This window comes from Corvus cornix, chromosome 3 (assembly GCF_000738735.6).
Source record: "Corvus cornix cornix isolate S_Up_H32 chromosome 3, ASM73873v5, whole genome shotgun sequence".
Taxonomy (NCBI): Eukaryota; Metazoa; Chordata; class Aves; order Passeriformes; family Corvidae; genus Corvus; species Corvus cornix.
The window spans coordinates 52,234,051-52,252,388 of record NC_047056.1 but is presented as its reverse complement, the minus strand read 5'-3'; the positions used below and the strand labels follow the sequence as shown (position 1 = coordinate 52,252,388).

General features: G+C 36.8%; 1 protein-coding gene across 5 annotated transcripts in view; it reads right to left on the bottom strand.

The window, feature by feature from the left end:
• Positions 1–908: 908 nt before the first annotated feature.
• ADGRG6 (adhesion G protein-coupled receptor G6) overlaps positions 909–18,338 on the bottom strand; it is a 111,568-nt gene continuing 94,138 nt past the window's right edge. For 2 of the 5 annotated variants that reach the window (XM_039568765.1, XM_019289591.3), the window contains exons 20-25: positions 17,779–18,047; positions 16,057–16,171; positions 14,751–15,034; positions 10,696–10,797; positions 8,477–8,629; positions 1,429–4,198 (exon numbers count right to left, since the gene is read on the bottom strand). In XM_039568765.1, the coding sequence (XP_039424699.1) occupies positions 4,020–4,198; positions 8,477–8,629; positions 10,696–10,797; positions 14,751–15,034; positions 16,057–16,171; positions 17,779–18,047 (1,102 nt within the window). In that variant the 3' untranslated portion in view covers positions 1,429–4,019. Of the gene's footprint in view, positions 4,199–6,250; positions 6,298–6,453; positions 8,207–8,476; positions 8,630–10,695; positions 10,798–14,750; positions 15,035–16,056; positions 16,172–17,778; positions 18,048–18,338 lie in introns of those variants that run through there. The other 3 variants (XM_039568767.1, XM_039568766.1, XM_039568768.1) reach the window with 3 other exon arrangements.

The window sequence follows — 18,338 nt, the reverse complement described above, 5'->3', positions numbered from 1 at the left end:
TTTAGTTTCAGTTTCCCTTTCTCTTCTTTATTTTTCCCTTTGTCTTTCTCTAGCACCCCAGTGAATGATTGTCCTGAGGATGGAAGTGTCACAATGGTGCCAGGAGATCTGAAAAATAAATGGACCAAGTAAGCAAAGACCAGCTAAGTGGAGGGTGAAGGGGAAAGCCTCCTTGGTATAGCAGCAGCTGGAGTGCTGGGCATGAAATGTCTGCTCCACAGACTGGTTTGCATAATTGACTTCCCTGACATTAACTTCTAAGCCCTTTGCCTAATTTGCTGACCCATATGTGGGTTTACATCTTTATATATAGTAAATGCATAAAAACTTTTTATAATGACTCCATGAATGACACGTTGCTGCCCTGTAACTCGGTAGCTGTCCCTGAAGTTACATAGATGTGTCTGATTATAGATCAGCCTTTCAAAAGTAATAAAATGAAGTGGCATTTTATGTAACTCAATGGGTTACAGTAGGAAGCTGCTAACAGTAGAGGATTAAAATAAAATTGTTCTTGGTATTTAAAAAGTGATGAAATGAGGAGAAAAATAAATCCACCCCCAAATGCTGCAAATCACTCCTTACAAGTTTGGCATCTGCCAAGATTCTACTTGGAAAAAAATCCTGGGCTCCTTTCCTCAGAGGGTACTCCCACACTCCTCAAGGCATAAAGCCCAAGGGTGGTGTTCACTGTCCACAGACACACACAGACTTTGCACAGGCACACCCAGCAACCTCATTAATAAATGCCACCTTTTCCATGGGGTTTTTTTAACGCTTTCCAAAAGATATCACTGCTAAATCCTCGTATTCTGTGCATTTTCTGTGATGAGACTTAAATACAGGGGAGCAGATCTGACGCATTTCAGCATATTTCCCTGTTCTTTAGAGGTAAGCAAATAAAGGTAGGCCATTAATGTGTGACATTTATTGTTTATACATTAGTGTACATTAGAGACTGGCTGAATCAAATATTTCAGCAGTGATCAGTCAAAGTATGATTACAAGTTGAATGAAATTACTGATAATGATGGACTACATTCAGCTGGAGAGAAACATATAGAAAGGAATAACTCCTGAGTTTTAGATTATTCATTTGTATTACTTTAAAATACCATCCCAGCATATCCTGTTGCCTTGATTTTCCTTTCATTTCTATGACACGGCTGCCACCGTTAAATAAATGGGATTGCATAACTTCCAGATCATTCACTGAATGTGGCATTGAGTAAATTACAAAAGGGAAAGGCATATTCTGCAAAATGCGTTCCCCCAATGAGATCGAGTTAGTCTTGCACATTTATTTCCAACATTTTGGCTAGGCGTGTACGTGTCTCAAGTACTTAAAAACCCACAAGATTATTTTCCAGAATTCCACTGTGTAATTTTTGCCATTAAACACTAAAAAGGAAAAATAAAAGTCAACCATTCACTATTAAAAGGCTTTAATTATTTGGAACACTAACATAAAAAATGTTTACTTGAAAAGGTTTCTTTCCATTTTAGTCCATCTTCAAACCTGTTACACTGTATTTCACTGACTAGTATTACAAATTACACTGACAAGTTTCCTCAAAGTTGCAAAAGATAGAACTATGGTAAATTGTTTCACAAGTTATTTAGAAAAAACATATAAGAAATTTTTCTTTCCCTCTTCTTCTATGATGAAGCAGAAACTTAGCATTAAAGTAACAAGAACAGTCATTATAGTGCTAAGTATATTCGACATATTTAACCTCACAAATAAATAAATATATACAAGGGAGGTTACAGCATGTCAACTACAAAACAGAAGCTTTACATTGTAGAATTGAGAGCATTCAAGAGCAACTAAGTGACACAGAGTTTAAGACTACTACATGGTAGTAAAAAAAAGAGAAAAAAAATCTTAATTCAGCAAAAATACAGGTAGATGTACATTAAACTGATAGGTTACAGTTCAGCTTCATTCAGAATACTGTGTTTTCTTTTTATTTATGTTTTACTGATCTAATATGTTTTATTGATTCCTCATTTTTTTCAGGAATGTTTGATTTTCCTTCTCTTCAATTTTGAACATCTTAATCAGGTAGAAATCTCACAGTAAGCTGCTTTGTGAACACTATTATCTACAGTAGTTAAGCAAGTGGGATGATAAAATATAAGTTCAGTAAATGCTTGTACATAATCTCTCCGTAAATGATTTCAATTATTAAAAGTATCTGACAACAGTCATCGCTGTTATTAATTACATTTTGAGTGAATGGGGCTGACTTCCATTCATACACCACGGAAGTATTTGCAGTTACGAGCCTGAGGTTTCGTTCAGGTCCGTGTAGCGACAGCAGTGTTCCTGGGTGGAACGCTGTCAGCACATCCTCCTCCCGCCAGGTGTTTGCAGCCAGGGAAAGTGGGCCATTTGTGCGGTCACAGCATTAAATGATCTCTGCACTCAAAAGCACGTGCAAAGAGCAGAGAAAGCACAAATCCACATCCCTAATCACTGAGCGTCCACCTGCTTGGCAACTGAAAAATCTCAGCACAACTTTCTGCTCTCTGAATTTAAATAATTGAATATGCAGCTAAAAATATTTTGGTTGAAAAAAAGGATTAATTTTTAAAAATTAAAACTTCCATTAGGACACATTCTCATCTGAAAGCAGTACTTGAAAAAACCTTTGATGTTTCAGCACATGCCTTCAGAAACATGTGCAGCTACAATTTTTATAATGCTTGTCATGGGGTGAAACTTGGTTCATGAGGAGACATGCCCTTTTGGCACTCAAGGTCACATGCTAATATGTCACACATTTATAGAGAGTAAAACAAGTAAGCATTTTATGCTCTTCTCTGTTCTCTGCACACACACACCCACACCCCTCAGTGTCATTATGGACACAGTATAGCAATGTGCAATTCCCTAATATTGCCTGAACACCATTTAAACATCCAACAACCTCAATCATGTCATTCAACAGGGAGGCAAGAGAGGGATACTGATACTGATAACGTTATGTGCCCAGAAAAATGTTATTTATTTATTATTGGTCAACAATAGGTTGACCAGGTTATCCTAATGTTGTAATGCCATTTGGAGGTGTCTATACATACAGTATATCTGAAGTACAGAGACTGACAAACTCATGGGTTTACAAAGAATTCATCTTATATTTAAATATTTAAAATTAAGTTTTAGCACCGTCCATTATTTTTAGATTGTCTGTGGTATACACTGTCATATTTACCATGTGCATTATTATAAAAAATATGTGTAGAAAGAGTTCTAGGTATATATTTATATATCTATATATTGTTGAATGTCCTTTTGTTATTTTGTTTTGTGAAAAAAGAACATTAAACATAGACTTGAGATGGGAGACACTGCATTTCGTACATACCAATTAATAAATGCCGAAACACGACTTTGTGTAAACTGTGTTTCTATGTATAGGGATACAAACTGGCCTGCCTTTACAGCACAGAATGTTTTGGTAAGTAATGATTAGGTCTATTTAGGCAAAATGGTTTATAATAACCCTTTAACTGGTGTTAGGGTTTTACTCACTTATGAATAAAGAACAGCACTAGACATTCAAGAAGCAAGAATCTAGAAAGTGTAATAGGGAAAATCCATATTTTTCAAAAGAAAAAGACCATCAGCAAACTGCTCAATAGAAGTTTTCCTGCACTTTGTGACAAGTCTGCTATTTTCTCCAGGAGTCACGACTTGCTTCTGTTTGGATTATATAATTTAAAGTTAGCCTTGTGGCTCTTCAAAGATATTTACACAGGATTACAATTGGCTGTCCAGGCATCATGCTGGCTGGCACACATTTAAAAACAGCTCAATACCATGGTGGAAAATTGTCTTTTTCCACAACAGTAAAAGAGAAATCAGTCCTTAAGTGGAAGCTGTTTACAGGAGAACACTATAAACTGGGAAAAAATAACTGAACAGGTCACGTTCTATGACATCCAATATTCTCAGTTCCAGGCAGACTTTTTGTATTCCTTTGTATTCCAATATATCAGAAACCCAGTTAGAACTTTGTGCTGCGACTAAATGTGTCGGACATGATGATATTTTTATAGAAGTTGTCGGAGTGAGGATTGCAATATCCTTTGACCTTGTCAATAACCTGGTGGACAGGGATGATTGATGTCTGTTCTCCATCCTCTTGGGCAAATTTTGAAGATGGCTTGTCAAGAAAAACACTCTCTGAGAGGAGGAAAAAAGAACAAGAAGAAGTTAGGGCCTCTTAAGCAAACTCAATGTGTCACCCCCACATAGATATGCCTTCAATTGCCACTATTGCTGAATTAAATTAATGCCCTTTGGGGTTGGCATTGCTTCTTCTAAATTCTTTTGAGATGTCTGGTTTTGTGGGCAGACCTTTCAGGTATCTCTTGAAATTATCCCCCCATTATTTTGCCTAAAATGTTACTGTCTCCTATGACCTTTTAATATCTTAATTTACTGCTGATGCTCTGAATCTTACAAACCAAAAACATTTTGATAGCACTGGATCTCCATAAAGAGCATCTCCACATAATAAAGTACTGTAGAATGACAGTAAACAGATTTAATTATTTCAACAGTGGATGTTTTGAGCTATGCACAGAAATAATATAATCTGTGCTGAATGTAGCAAAGGATGTCTTGCATCTTAAAGCAAATAACCAGAGCCAGAACTGGCCAAAACTTTGTACTTGCCTAGAATCACTTTGTTTTTTCCATATGGTGGAGGGTACAGGCTGAAAATTTATAGGGAGGAAAAGATGCAACAACTGTGCATCCCTTCAGAGTCCATGAGCTAGAGGTCAAGGGTGAAGCTGAAGAGATAAAGAAGCAAGACAACTCCCGGCCAGACTGGGTAAGTCTGCTTCAGTGGCTCACATTAGTGCTGTTCAGAGAATGGTCAGTAGGTAGAGCTAACGCAGCGAGAAATGAGGAGAGAGCTTGTCTCTCATTTTCTCAAGTATGTTGTCCTAATTCCACTGTAGTGAAGCTGGAATTAATTCTCTGAACCTGGGCAAGATCTGGACCATTTCAAGCCACCAGTAAGGTGGAGTACCCTGGGAAGCAATGTTTTCTACAAGTGACAGTTTTGATGGCTGTTTACAAGACCTCGGGAAAGTCATTTCCAAAAACTCCTTGTTAAAGGATCATTTAAGAACTAAGCATACTACTTGAACTATGATTTCATAAAAAACTTTTCTTAGAAATAAACCAACTAAAAATAAACAGAAAAGTAACCCATCCCTGGAAAAGTCATGATATCAAGCCATAAAAGAGCATAAAGTGTTGCAAAGGAGAAATGGATTGCAGACAGAGAAATCAAAACAGTTTCACTCATTAAAACAGAAACAGGCATGTTGAGGCTTATCAGGATGATCTTTTCAAAGCACGCAAGAATGTTCATGAATTGCAGCGAATAACTCCACGTCCAATGGCAAATATCTGAGTCCTGAGAGCCTTTCAAATTTATGCATTTACTAACCAATGGCTTCACATCTAAGTACAGGGTTAAAATCATGTATCCCTGAAATAAGTGGGAGTTGTATGACCAAATTCTCTGCAGAGATATTCTTAACTTCTAATTCACAGAAGTGTTACAGAGGGTATTTAAGTACTTTCTATGAGGAATTTGGTTTGGGTTTGTAGACAGCTGGGGCACAAGATGCTGTAGTGACCTCTTTTGTTCACTCATGAGGGTCCATCCAATATTTGTGTTGGTGTATTCTGTATTCAAGCAGCAGTTCACAGGATGGCTTTCAGGCATATATATTTCATCCTTCAGAGTAATTTTGGGTGCTAATAGATACAAAAATCTCAGTGTCTAGGAGACTAATCCAGTAATGGCCATAGACCAAATATAAATACATTAAATTTTCTGTAATAACTTTGATAAATACTAAACAATCTTCTGGAACTCAATCAGATTGTTTTTGCTTTTTAATGTATGCTTTGTGTATGGGTGTTTCAGGATAATCTCCTTTCCCCAGACTACTGCACACAGGCATTAATGTCAGGACACGGTCTCTTTTCTAAAGTGGTATCTTCTAAATGCTTTGTGCCCCATGCAGAGTGCAGACACCCAGAGTCTGAAGCATGCTTGTCCTTTGATTCAGCATCAGTGGCGCAAGATGGAATAGAAATAAGCAGCGTTTCTGATTAGCAAAATCCTCTGCATCAATGAGGACATCATGCAAGAAGCATCCCTCCACCCTGTTCCAACCATGCATTCAACAAAAGCAATTCTCACTTTACCTGTAATGCTCCACCACTGATGAGGAAAGGGCCTTAGAAGACATTATCTACACCACAAACACATGAATGCTTGTGTCAATTCCAGGGAGCACATTATAACCATATTAACAAGACTTGCCAAGACATGTAGCTATGACATTATTTGCCTGCAATTTAGCTAAGTTGGCAAACTGAGAAGTTCAGCTATATTAAAAATCAGAATCTGAATGTTATTTTTTATTATTTTATTATTTTTACACAGGAGAAGATATGTCAGTATTTAAAAACCTAGTATTATCAAAAATTCCTGTGGAGTATCACAATAAGATGTGTATTTTTAGAGAACAAAGTAAAATGTAATAAAATTCAAAAAAATAAAAAGAAAATTGTTGTAGTCCCTTAATGCCCAATAAACCATCACATTACAAACTTTGTTTACATTAAGAACTGCAATCCTTTCTAGGAATAATTTCTGCATGGGATTCAGCTCGTAATTTTTGAAGAACATCTATGAGTAAGTTTATTTTAACTTTACTACTTTTTATCTGAAACAGTTTGTTTTACTTCAAGAACACCTTGCATAAACTCCACCACAAAGTCTTCTTAAGTGTTATCCTGATAAAAAGCCCTGAGTCCAACAAAGCATTTAAGCTTTGTTTTTTATCATTAATCGCAAGACCAAGGATCTAAAGACTGATCTGTCATGAGTACAAAAGGTAATTCTCCGTATGCTGCAGAAAGGGCACAATGCTGTCCTCCTCTACTATTAATTCAACAACAGCACTGTGATTGGTGGATATTAAAGATGCTGTTTCTGGAAGACTGCTGGCAGAAGTGTTCCCACAGGGAAGAGATGAATGAATGGCTTGATCAGGGCAGCTGGGTGCACTGTACACCAAACCCAACCTGGCAGCAGGGACAGACAGCCTGGGGAGACAGGCAGCAGCCGTGTGCTCCCAGTGCAGTTGTGAATAGCAGTCCTGAGAGCAAGCCCAGGTGCTATCAGTTATCAGGAATTTCTAAGATATCTCTCATTTTTACTGTGTTCAAAGCAGACATACTTCATGTATGTTGTCAATAACCAATAAGGTTTTAAACTCTTAAAATACCTAATGCACAATCCCTCATGCTAGTGGATGCACTGAATATTGGTCAACAAGAAAACAAGTGTAATTCTTAAAAAAAAAAGGGATGTGTGTACCTAACTGAAGCAGGTAATGATCATCAATAAAAAAAAAAAATAAAAGGTATTTCCTGGAAACTGTGTCATGCATCAAGAAAGGAGAGTGTACCATCATAAATGAGACATTGGGGGCTTAAAAATAATTTATACTTAAGAAACAACATAACTTTCCTTCTAGTGAAATAATCTAATTCATATGCAAACATTTTTTCTAATAAATATTTTAAAGCAAGTAAACACACCTTTGAGTTAAATGTGTGTGCAGATTTTATTTCCACTATATTTGTAAAAGAGTATTGTGTAATAATGCTATGTGACTTTACACAGGACAAAAACATGCACTCACAAAAACAGAGTAACAAAAAAAATCTGAACTATATAAGTGAATTTCTGAAATATTATCTCAGACATAACCAAACTTGCAAATCATTCCAGCTGCTCTCTTTCTTTGCTCCCTTAAAGTGTTCTTAAAATGAGCACATTTTCATGGCATGAGTGGAATACAGATGATGCCTTTTATTACATATACCATTGACATCTAAATAAATACGCAGTAGATAAGGCTATTTGTAGAAGGGCAAGACAATGCATACTCTGGGAACACAATGTCCATTTCCGAGTAGGCTCCATTTGTTGTTTTACCGATAAATGTTTTACAGTTAGATGAAAGGAGTTTAACCAAGACAATCAGCTGTGGACTTGGACTCTGAAGACTTGATTCCTATTTCCAGCTGTACTGCCAGCTTTCATGTTACCTTGGGTGAAGAACGTCATCTCTCTGTGCTTTGGCTACCCTGTGTTTACAATAGGATAATAAGCAAAATTTGCTTTCATCAAGCCTATTTCATTTAGTATGGGAACATGCGGAGATCAGATCTATATATTGGATGTATTGCATGTTAGGTAAGGATTCTTATTAAACAGTAACATATGTTTTAAAAGCATTGACACTATATGAATTGATGACATTTTCTCACATTAACCTTTGGGTAGGAACACTTACTGTACCTTTAGCACAAACCTATGTATTCACAGATGCATTGGGTCGCAGCGCAAGAACTCACCTGTATGGCTGTTTCGTTTGCAATATGTATTCGTCGTAGATTTTGATTTGGATGTTAGGTAGGTTGAATTGGAGCCAATGGAACTAGATGATAAGGATTTCCCAAGATTATCTGAACTCTTCTTTATAATATTGGTTGCTGTTTTGCTCCAATCTAAAGATGATTGAGAAGTTTTATGTAAATAAGTGCCATAGATAATAAATGCTTAATTTATTCAATTATGAGTATTTAAAATATCTGATGCATTTCTTAGCATTGCTTATAACAAATACCCTATCCTTTTCCTGTTAGGTATCCTCTTTAGTTTTAAAGAACTATAAAATTATTCAAACTTGATTTACCCTACCACAGCAGTTGAAAATGGTGGCTCTAACACTCTAACAGTAGTTTGGCTGGACAGCAGAACTGCAAGTATGATCTGGCTTTCCAGAATGCAGGAGTGCAGAGAAGCTTTGTAGCAATACAGGGATACCAAACTTTCCTGACCTGAAGAGCAAAATCCAAAGGTGATAGGAAAGGGATAGATAGGATCATTTACAGTGGTCTTATCATCTGAGGGTTTGATCTCCTGCCGAGGAAGATACTACATACTAACAACTAACTTGTTGTTCAGCATATTAGTGCACTATTTATATAATAAAGTTTATTCAGTAGTTCACATTTAAAGAATTTTTCCAAACCATTAGTACAATAGGCTCTTAGGCTGGAACAACTTCCAAAATTAAATTAAATAGCTAATACCAATAACCTGACCAAAGAACCCTAACACTGAAAAACTCATCACAGGTGTCCCAATACCAGCAGAATAAAATTAACTACTTTTGTATCATATAATTGCAGATAAGTGCAGGAAGTTTCACAATTTATTCATCTTGCTGTTATTCACTGTACTTCAATGAAATTCACAAAATGTGAGAGAAGTCCAAGCCAAAGATACATGAGCCACTTTAGTCTTGATTTAAATCAAGACAAATACTTTATCCTAAATTATTGCTACAGGAGTTAGGTATGCAAGTTCACATTTGACTTCTATATCACTGTTCTGCCTGAAAACAGTGTCAGGTTCATGGAGATTAAAACCAGTCTGTGGCACTGGTTAATGCCAGGCATAATGACATCACATTAACTATACCACTGTAATATTCAAATCCTTCATGCTTTTATTTCTACCATATTCATACCCACAAGCTGCCCAACAGCAGCATAAAAAAAGGAAGGAAATAATTTGATCCACCTTTGTTTTTCAGTTCAGGCATTACAGGATAAACCACAAGGAAACTGAACATATGAAACAATTGAATGTCTGATCAGAACAAATATGATTTTCGTAATTTGTACTAACTCCTTGAAATAAAGAATCAAGCTTTCTTACTACAAAATGAAAGCTTACCATAGCAAGCAATGAGCTTATGCCACCTTACACCAACTGTAGATTTGAACACTCATCATTGAACAAGAACCATACGAGAAAGAATTATATGGTCCAAATCACCACATTAGACAGCAAAGGAAGGGCCAGTTGCCTGAACACAGCAGTCTCATGCCATCCAAGATGGCATGATCCAAGTGCAGGAGACTATAAATGCTGTGGCTCAAGTGTTGCACTTTTCATGTGTCCAAACCAAAATCTCTCCTTTCTGACTGTTGCAGATGAACTTCAGTTCTAGAACCCAATCAGGCTTCTGTTAAAGGAATTTTCCATGTTTCTGAGTCTTTAATAGTCTCTGAATTAAATGGTAAAGGACAGGACAGTTTAAAAAGGCAAAGATAAAAGCAAAAGAAGTCAGAATATTTCTATGCAACTTTTAAGAATTGCTCTTACATCAGCTTAACAGTCCACACAATTCAAAGTCAACATACTTTAATATACAAGAAAATGAGTAAGACTGGATTTTGAATGACAAAATTTGAATCTCTGGATCCTTATTTAATTTTTTTTTTTTTAGGGTCTGAAGGGCCTTCCAAAACCATGCCCATGGCATGACAAAATTTACCAGCTGCCTTTAATGGAACACTGAAAGATTTGAGAATTTTTATGAAGTGATATCTGAAAAGTCTCTTGGAAATTATTAGTACTGAAGTGACAGCCTATGATTAATCTATTTTTCCACATTTCTGGCTTACCTTCTATTATATTAAAAATAACATAGGAAGCTGTTTACCTGGACTTTTATAGACAACTGCAGCACCTAAGGAGGGGAGCTGTGAACTGCCTTTACCTGAATTGTCTGCCAGTCGGAATCTGCCACAACAGAGATGTCTCCTCCATTGTTTCTGCACATTTTCTTTCATAGCACAATGGAATACAAATATAAACAAACCTGTGATGAAAGCAAATAAACACCAAATCAAGCAGGTATTTATAAACAGATAAACAGATTAACTGAAGTTTGTTATCTGAAGACTGTGAAGTGCAAATAAAGAAAAAAGTCAACTTAAGATTTGGTTATTTTCATCCATGCATCATTTAAGAGGTATGGAAATTAACTAAAGTTTTCCCATCCTCTAGTTGCTATGTAAGTGTATAGGATATCAGAATACAGAGGCTAGGATGCCTTTTACTGGCATTGTTGATTTAGATTCAGCTCAGTGTTCATGCGTTTGGTTTTTTTGTTTGTCTTTTGGGGTTTTTTTGTTGGTTTTTTGGTTGGGGGGGGTGGTTTTTCTGTTGTTATTGTTGGCTTAGAGGAAAATGATTAAAAGGTCTTTCTTTTCTTTGAAACAAACTATTATTTTGCACCCAACAGGACTGCAAGAGAGAGATTGCAAAGTAAATACCAACACTATTATATTAGCAAGGAGATATCTCCTGGATGTGGTTCCACATGTGCAGAACTGTGGGCTGTATTCTTTTAAAACCAGACATCTTGTAAATGGCACTTAAGGGTGTTCTGAAAAAGTACACCTGGATTTATGTGCATCACATGCATGTACTTGAAACGATTATGAAAATGGTAAGAATATGTTCACAAGTACCAAGCAGAAGTCCAGCTACTTAATCCCAAAGAAAACTAACTGATTTGCACATGCAATTGTAAATGTGTTTAAGAATGTTTTTGTAGAGTTGCTTTTCTCATGCAGTTTTAAAGTTTTTATTTTCACGACAGGAGGTAAGCATCCTACCATGTGATAAGGTAGGTCTTAACAGGGCGTATGGTACAATTTCATCACCTAGAGTTGTACTTCAGAGCTAAATATAGTAGTTGGAAATCTCATATGTTCCTGACTTTTCTCAGGCAGGCACTGGCTGTGGAATCTTTTGTTTTTATGTGGCTTAGACTATTTCTTGCTTTACTCGTATTCTCATGAGAGAGTCAACCCGAGGCCGAACACCTGATGGCCAAACGCTACTGCCAGATCCCTCATGATTTACCTTAAATGTGAATAAATACTACATAGTGTGGGCAAATGTGGTCAAATGGCTTCCTCTAAAACCATTCCTTTATGATCATCATGAACAGTTCTGTATACTAATGTCTAGCATGTTTCAGCTGGCAGAACACAATGGCAGGGTATGGCTTGGATAAAGATCTTCTGGAGAATCAAATTATCGTCTCTCCTCCAGATTGCTGAGGTCTAATTTTGCACTAGCGCATGTCATTGAACTGGGCTTGTATTTGCTTATAGCCACCAAGCCAGGCTGAAAACTTTGAAATCAGTTAACTTTAGGTAGGGGTTGGGTCATGAAACACAATTTTTACAAAATTTTTCAAGAGCTGATGGGGAAAAAAAGGAAAAGCACATTTTAAAAAAGGCATCGCCTTAATGCATCTCAAATGTAGTTTCTCTTGGATTATGGATACTGTATTTGCATTTAGTAAAATATTTTTCTATGCGGTTTGTTTAAATCACAGAGCAAGTCCAATGTGACCACTGGCAGCTCTTACAGGGTTAGAGGTATAAAGCTGGTTGTGGCCCAAAGTTCCTCTCAGGGCTTCTACAAAGCTTACAAACTTAGTAAACTGATGCTTAATTAAATTGCAGTGAATGTTCTGAACGGTTAAAAAGAAAATGCATATTCCATAGTAATGCAAAACAAATGTACTGAATTAAGTACTTTGCCTTTGCCCTGTCTGGGCTTGGCCTCCAGAACTTTTTTCTCTGTATTTCATTATTCATTAAGTTTACAATGTGCTTTTAGTAGTACAGCTTTGGTTTTGTTTCCCAGAGACAAATCAGACCCTAGGCTTGGCTCTTGCTTGGCTCTGATATGAAAGTATTTGGCTTGCCCAGGCATATATATAAAGTGAGCAGCCAAAAAAGAAATGTTCCCAGATTTTTTACTCTGAGCGTCAAGGAGAGAAAAATAATTTCCTATGTAGAGGAAATAGCAAAGTACAGTAACACTAGCAGTTGCTGCAATTTGCTTTTTCACTGCCAGTGCCCAGAAAATTGCTGATGGAGGCTGCTGGTATATCTTCAAATGTTCGCGCAGCTTTCAAAAACTTGAGAGAGGATAGACGCGTTTACCAACATCTCCATAATCGAGCTGCTAATACTGATGAAAGACTTGCCATATTGAAACATTTTTTGCTGCTACGAAATGCTTCCTGATAAAGATTTGCCCCATTCCATCCCCTTACTGCTACATGAACACTGCACCAGTTATATGGGATTTTAAACATCCTCTTCCTTTATTCTTTAGCTTTGCCTAGCTCTTTCTGACACAGCAACACGTACTTTCAGATAGAAGATTGTTATTTCCTATTGCTTGATATGACATGCCTGAGCATAGACTGCATCATCATTGCTACCACAATCCATGGAAAGCTCATCACTCTTCTTTTTACATTTACTTCTCATCTTTTGCAGTTTCATCTTCTGACTTAACTGCCTTCCAAATATTCATTTTCCATTAAATAGTGCTATTACCCCACAGAGACTTAAGCAGTGGTGGTCAGCCTTGTATGCACTCTGCACATACAAGCTTAATTAACTGCACTGGAAATTCTGGTTACAGAGAACTTGATCAATTTGACCCTTGGCAAGCTTTTCAGAGTTTAAATCTTTTTTCATGTTCTTCCCATACTTCTGATCTCTCTAGGCCCTTCTAAATTTCTAACACAGACACAATGCACTAAATACTTCATTATGCTGCTAGGGGAGTATCAGAACCTGTCATTTGGAAAAAACAGTTTCTAGTAAGAACACCACATCCAAATATTTTTTGTCATTTTTCTTAGCATTTTAGGTTGAAACTGACCCAAACAAAAACCCACACCATTATTCTCTTCCCATGAAAGCTCAAGAAATCTTTCAGCACAGTAAATACATCTCAACTGTATCAGACAAAATCTGCACAGGGTGACATTAAGTACTTTTTTCCATAAAGAGAAAAAATTTTGCTGACCCAAAGAAAATTTAATTTTTATCTCAATATTTGTGTTGCATAACACATGTTCCTTCAATGATATTCTTGAATTTGTTTTTTGTTGGTTTTTTTTTTTTTCAGGCAGATTTATTTCTTATATCAATATGTGTGTGGTATAATGCACGCACTTCCAATGACCTTCTTGGAAGGGCTTTCTCTTCATTAAATTTTTAGTTGTTCTTTATAGGTGGATAGGGCAAGCACTGATAGAGAATTTTATGGCAGTTGAAACATATGCAAATTTTAGCTCTGAGCTGAATGTTTTTAAATGTCAGCTATATAATTCTGTAATTTTTAACCATTTGATTACAATTTACAGCATTTTTCAGAAAGGCAAACTATGCTGGAAAAGTAAAATAATGAAAACTTGAATAAAGGAAAGAAAAATAAACTGACTATAACAGTCACTGGATTTTTCTAAAGCAAAGAATATCCCATATGTCTCTGCTATATGTCCACACTGAGACAGGACTGAAGTTTATTTTATGAGTTTCTCATGTCTTAATAAAATAGTTATGAGTTTTAGAGATTCTTCTACAGGAATAAATTAAGGAAAAAGGCTTCCTATATTTGTTATAATCAGTGAAAGGAAATGCTGAAGGTCATACAGCATGTGTCTCAACAGAGAACACTGCAGACTGTTAGCTAGGAAGAGCTCTATTTATAATATAGTTCATTTTATGGAAAAAGACCTTGAAACCATAATGAATTTATGTAAGATATTCGACCCAGGTGTAGTTGGTATCACTATTCCACATAAGGGGAAACTATTGATGGTTTAGCATCAAAGGAAAACCTAGAGAGCTCAGATATGTGTTCCCTAGTCCAATCACTGGACATAGTAAGCCCCAGAACAGTAACAGATCAAATATTATTCATTCATAGAATAAAAATTCAGCTTACCTTGCAATGAATTGAAAATTGAGAAGAGGTACAAGAAAGGAAGAGTTAAGGGGCCCCAGGCAAAAAAGGCAAAGCCCCATGTCATGCCCAGGAGGAAGGTCAGGCTGACCACACTACGGAGGTTCCTCAGGATCTCTTCCTTCAGGCTCCGATTGGTTCTTTTCCCATTCCTCCCGCAGATTTGCACCATCACCACAATAAACATGGCGACATTCATTAGAAACATGATTCCAAAGTAGCCGGCACAAGTCACATAAAAGACAACTTCATTCTTGATCCAGCAGCTATAAAAAATTAAAAAAAAAAAAAAAAAAAAGGATCATTTTTGGTTAATGGAAACTATCCTCCAATTATTCATATGACTAAAGGAAAATGAGCCGATTTCTGATACCACTAATGCAGAGCTACAATGTAAAATGAAACCTTTGTCCATTTTCTGTTTGGAAACAGGATGAAGCCCAGAGGCACCTTAAGTGACCATGGCTTATAGTGTTATCATATGAGAAATCTGAGGGCTGTACCCCATTTTAGTCAAAGCTAATTAAAAAGGTGGGAAGCAGTGGGAACTGCAGTCCTATAATGAAAAAAGTACAAAGAAATTCACTGCTGTCATCTGTGTGAAGCATTGAATGCTTTAAAAACAGAATGGGCAAACTTGGATCTTCAGTGTCAAAAATCTGAAGTTTCTGCCACTAGAGCTAAAGGAGAACTTGGACACGACTGGAGAAGTAGCAGGACTTTTGAGGCAGCCATTTGACAGTCAGCCATGTGAGAGACCTAAGTAATTTCTCTTGCAGCAAATGGCCTGAATGCTCAGCATGATACTATAATAAAATAAAAAATGGAAATTTTATTTATCATGATGAAGCTTCACTAGGCAAGGAAAAGAGCACTCACATAAAAATTTTGGCATTTGGAGTTACTATCTGGACATCAAGAGAAGAACATAGAGGACTATTGAACTACATCGGCAAAAGGTTGGTTTATTTACAAAGGAAACTATTTTTATACGATTTCTTTTTTTGCTCTTACCTAGAAAATACAGCTTTCATTTAAGACAAACCAAAACAGGTATTTTTATTTTATTTTCATGACAAAACCTATAAATTATTCTTTGCCAGAGACATGTTTGTACGTGGCATTGGGTCATGCAGATTTCCCTCCAATTTCTCTAACAGCCTTCTTCACATTACAGATTCTAATCATTCAGAAGACAGTTTTGCCCTTTTTGCTTGCTTAATGCACCATTGACTTTTGCAAAGCAACTATAAATGCTGAATTTTAAGAGAGCAAAAGAAATACTCACAAGTCATCCCCTCCTTGCCCGTTAGCATCTCTACCATATAACTCTTTGCCATAAACGTGACTTGCATTTGTATTAGCACTTGCTAAAACAATTGCTATCACCAGAGCTGGCAAACCTGTAACACAAGAAATCTGGTGAGCTTTCAAATCTCCTAAACTTTCAAATTCACCATGCTAAGCTGAATTACTGATGTCTCCATCCCTATAGTTTTAGTACAGAGTATCCTGAGAAAACTGCACTGAGAAGGTAGAAGGAAACAATTTTTCAAACAGTACAAATATATAGAACTATTAAAGTAATTAAGAGGCATTAATGAATAAGCCCTGTAATGTTCTGTAATGTATAAAAAGTTTAGTATGTGATAAGGAAACTAAAGTAAAACAATAAACTAAAGTAAAATAATATCCCTTAATTACCCAAAGTTAAATTTGCAACTGCACACAGGCTCTCATTATATAGTGAGATTAACAAATTATTGTATAAAATGAGGTCTAGCGGAGGGATGGTATTAGGAATTTTTTGAGGGATTTTTTTCATGCTAATGTGAATTCATGTGGTTGTGTCACTGGGGAACATGAACTTAAACCTGCAATTTCTCCACTGTTTCTCTCAACCACATTATATTATATATCCCATATTACATATCTTCTGCAGCGTTATACATATTATATATACTTTACTTATATGTGCTCCCCTCGCTTCCATAAAACAAACTATGTATTTCTTAATAAAAAAGCAGAGGGAGTATTTGGGGAAAGTAGACAACTATGCAGAGGAGAACTCTGCAGAAAAGTACAGCTCACACAAAAGAAATGTACGTTTCCTGATATGCCTTATTTACATGCCTTATCCTTGCTATAACAGAACAGATTCAAAGGGGAAGAGGTTAATTTGCTTTTCCGACCACTCAGTCCTTGTCCTCTGCTGAGGTTGCCAAAGAGGATGCTAGTTGCCAATGGAAAGACATCAATTATCAGCTGTACCGAGGTCAGTGCTCTAGCCGTAAGGTTAATGGCTTAGCATTGTGCTGTATTAATTCAAACACAATATGTGCATTCAGGGAGAAACCACAGATTCCTGATATAGACAAAAATGAAGAATAAAAGTCTTGCTGCTTGAGCCTTGCAGTTATTTTTCAGTATTACTTTTTCCATTTAAGTCCTGCTGTGTACATTGCTTAGGGCAGCCAGGATCTCTTCGTGGTTTAAACATTGTGCTGAATCTCAGAAAATTTTGGTTGTTTCTGATTCCACAATAGGCTAGTATTTGTTGGCAAGAAAATTTAAGCTGTACTTAAAGTTTTTGAAAGTCAATGCAAAACCTCCATAGGCTTTGCGGTAACTGCAAGAGTTTCTGCATTCATTGGGTTGACACAGTTCTCCATCTCTGACACAACACTCACATTTCCCCTCTCCCATTCTGGCCTCTTTGGAAAACAAGACCAGTTTATCTGGTCTCTCTGCTCATTCTGGGGCTGTGAGCTGCTCTGGGTGGAGAGTGCCAGTTAGAGTGTTATTTACACAGAATCACATGGGGGAACTTGGTGACAGAGAGGGCTGCCTGCATGCTGGCACTGCTGCAGGCAGGGGTAAGGAAATGACACACTGATATTATTAATTCTACTCTGCATTTCTGATAGAGAGCTTTTATATAGCAGCATTTATAGAGAACATTTATACAGCAGCATACATTTTATGTAAATATTGCATCTACTGAACTCACCCCAGCCAATGATGCAGAACTTCAGTATGTATCGCCGTATATACGTGTTGAACACCTTCACTAGAGCAATGTACATGTGAACAGCTTCCAGTCCCATCCATGTAAAGGTGGCCAGGAGAAAAAAGTGCAAAAGTGCAGCTACAGCTATGCAGAGGCCATCAATATCAAAGGATGCAATCCAGCCATCAAGCAGAAAAATCAGGTTAAGAAAGAGCAGGGCTGTGCTCAGATTCATCAGGATTTTGGATGGATAATCTCTTCGCAACTTCCTAATGAGAGAAACACAGGTGCACATGATTAACTTTCTGCAGTTACACAAACCACCTATTGCAGCTGGGTTTACCCCTTCACAAAGTCAATAAAAGCACAGGGAACCCCTTCCAGCTGGGTTTGTGCAGTAAGACATAGTGGTGTGTATTTCTGTGAGGGATTGTTGAAGGCTTCAGCTATGTGTGGCTGGGGGTAAGCTACCAGTTCTTTGGGTCCATAATGAGTTAATTAACTGCTGCAGTATTTTAGCAACTGATTTTTTTATTGAAAAAAAACCCCAAACCAATCTT